Source organism: Eriocheir sinensis, unplaced genomic scaffold (assembly GCF_024679095.1).
Source record: "Eriocheir sinensis breed Jianghai 21 unplaced genomic scaffold, ASM2467909v1 Scaffold8, whole genome shotgun sequence".
Lineage (NCBI taxonomy): Eukaryota > Metazoa > Arthropoda > Malacostraca > Decapoda > Varunidae > Eriocheir > Eriocheir sinensis.
Window position 1 is genome coordinate 125,553 of NW_026112164.1, and position 2,564 is coordinate 128,116.

General features: G+C 39.7%; 1 protein-coding gene across 1 annotated transcript; it reads right to left on the bottom strand.

Annotated features, from left to right (window-relative positions):
- Positions 1 to 422: 422 nt before the first annotated feature.
- LOC126994448 (putative nuclease HARBI1) lies at positions 423 to 2,123 on the bottom strand. Its single transcript, XM_050853767.1, has 3 exons — positions 1,523 to 2,123; positions 953 to 1,246; positions 423 to 527 (listed from the first exon to the last, which is right to left on the bottom strand). Exons 1-3 carry the CDS (start codon positions 2,029 to 2,031, stop codon positions 518 to 520), a joined length of 813 nt encoding a protein of 270 aa, XP_050709724.1. The 5' UTR covers positions 2,032 to 2,123; the 3' UTR covers positions 423 to 517.
- Positions 2,124 to 2,564: the final 441 nt, after the last annotated feature.

The following is a 2,564-nucleotide window of genomic DNA, read 5'->3' on the forward strand; positions in this document are numbered from 1 at the left end:
GATATTCTGAAATGCATTCATAAGTTAATGAATGACACGAGACAAAGAGAGAGATGAGTTGGGACTGATGTGGCAGAGTGGCAAAGGTGAAGAAAAGGAGGAGGAGGTGGAGTGAGGGGTGCAAATAAGAAAGCTAGAGTAAGAATAAGGAAAAGTGGGCATCTTTCAATCGATGAGCATTGCAGGCATGCGAGATTTCCAGCACTCAGTGTAGGGTCAGAGTTTTTCCTTACATTCAGACAAGTACCAAATAGTGGTTAGAGGGACTAGCAAAATTTGTGATTAGAAAGGTGCAGAATCTATTAACTAACACATCACAGATAGCCATAATAAGACACTCGACATTTTTATCTCTTTCTGTTACAGCCCTAACGAAACTCAGCATTGTGTTGGGGCCATCACCCGAGAAGTCCCATGGTGCTGGCCTTGTTGCTGCCGGGAGAGCAACGCTAGAAGAGCCCAAGCATCAGTGTTCTGGGGACGACCTGGAAGCTCTGTCTTCAATGTCTTTTGAACATTACTGCAGTCTGGATAAAGAAAACAGGGACATGACATTCGATTGTAAAGATGAAAACAATAATTTATTTTGGGAAGTTATAATAAATAATGTGGGTAAACAACAACAAAACCAAAGTGCAATAATTAGTCCATTATTAGTGTAATTAATATTTTATAATATAATGTTATGTTGTAAGATAAAACATATATAATAGTAAGAAATTTGTTATTTATTGAATAAATATAAAAATTATGAAAACTTCCTTAGTATTATTAATAATGGGAATTTTTGCTTGACATGATGGTGTAGGTATAAAGATACAATGAAGACAAATGCCGTATAATGACAATACATTTCAAGGGTGAAAAACTTTGATCATGGTAATTGATTAAGTGAAAAAGTTTGAGTGTGAAAAAGTTACTGACATCAGTGAATATTAAATGAACAAAGTACCTGAAGTGAGTTGCAGCAAAGTGGTCCCTGAAGGTTCGTCCATTGTCTTGTCCCCAAGCTGCTGGTGCTATTGCCCCAACATCATGATCTGGGGCAGCATTTTGATTATCCAGATGCTCATCATCAAGAGGAACATTGCACCTCTTGCAAATGTTGTGCAGCACTGCACATACATAGACAATCTGGCACACCTTCAGGGGTGGACTGACCCTTATTTCAGTGTGGAGAACTGGAAATCTTCGTTTCAGCTGGTCAATTCCCCTCTCCACAACATTCCTGGTCTTTGAGTGTGCTCTGTAATTAAGGAAATGGAAGCCACATTGTAATAATATAATATATTAGGATACTCAAACATTTCTAAGTGACACTTTTGTCTGGTCAAAGCATATATCCTACACTGAACTGTTTCAATCAACACTTGCAGTTACCTGTTCCCCAACCCCCCAAAATATTAATGAGATAATGAAATCATACCCAAGCCATGGAGTGCACAGTTACGCTATCCCTGCTTTACCTTGCAACATCCCCACAATTATGCTGATTCTGCATAGCAAGCGTGTGTAAACTTACATATTGTAATTTGCTTGTGGTCCTGGCTGGGGATTAAGATAAGGTGTCAGCAGCCAAGGTTTACAGGGACACCCATGGTCTCCTAGCAGTGAGCATCCACGTGGGATTATACCAGCGTCAAAACACTGCTTAAGCCCACTTTCATTGAGGATCCCTGAATCACGTACGGATCCTGGCCACTTAGCCAAACAGCTGATGACTTCACATCTTGCATTGAAGACAATCTGTACATTGATGCTGTGATATCCCTTCCGGTTGATATACTCGTCTGGAAACTCTTTTGGTGCAGTTATTCTTGTGTGAGTGCAGTCTATCACACCCACCAAACCCAGAAAGTTTGCAATTTCCATAAATTCTGTTTTGTTCTGTTGCATCACTTCATTCTCTGTTGGGAATGTAAGATATCTTCTCATGATGTGTGGCGTGTTGAAGGCTGCCAGTGTTTCGGAGATAACTCTGCTAACTGTCTGCTGTGATGGTCCCAGCTCTTCACTGCTGTAGAGTTGCATTTTGCCTGTTGCCAAATACCTGAAACAGGAAAAAAATTTACAGTATGATAAGTGATGACCCAGCTCAGTTCAACCAAACTAACCACCTACAGTACTTTGACTACCAAACAACAAAAATGAAACAGACCTATTAACACTAGATAATGGTAATTGACAATGACTACAATCAACAACTCATTAACCTAACTTGACCTGACCTACCAACTAAATCTAACCTAAGCTAAGCTGACCTTTGTCCCACTGCCAAAATGCAATAAACAGAAATAAATCCCAACTTCATTACAGTAAATCCTCCCTAAGTCAGAGTGATATAGGCCAAATTTCATATATCTCGAACGTATTGTAAGTGTATGGGGTGACCAAAGTAACTACCATCTGCATGGAATTTTTAACTTATGATAACTAGGATTTTAGGTTATCTCGGATTGGTCTTCCCCAAATTAGCTTGACTTACGCTGGGTTTACTGTTTTTTTACTGAGGTGCCAGTTTTGTGATGGTGATCATGGACCTCCATCTCTCCCTATCATCAGCC

What these genes read in the sequence shown, in the direction of transcription:
- LOC126994448 (XM_050853767.1), bottom strand. Translation starts at nt 2,031, where the DNA reads ATGCAACTCTACAGCAGTGAAGAGCTGGGACCATCACAGCAGACAGTT. An exon ending in CCACAAGCAAATTACAATAT is followed by an intron (nt 1,247 to 1,522) that starts GTAAGTTTACAC and finishes CCTTAATTACAG; the next exon opens with AGCACACTCAAAGACCAGGA.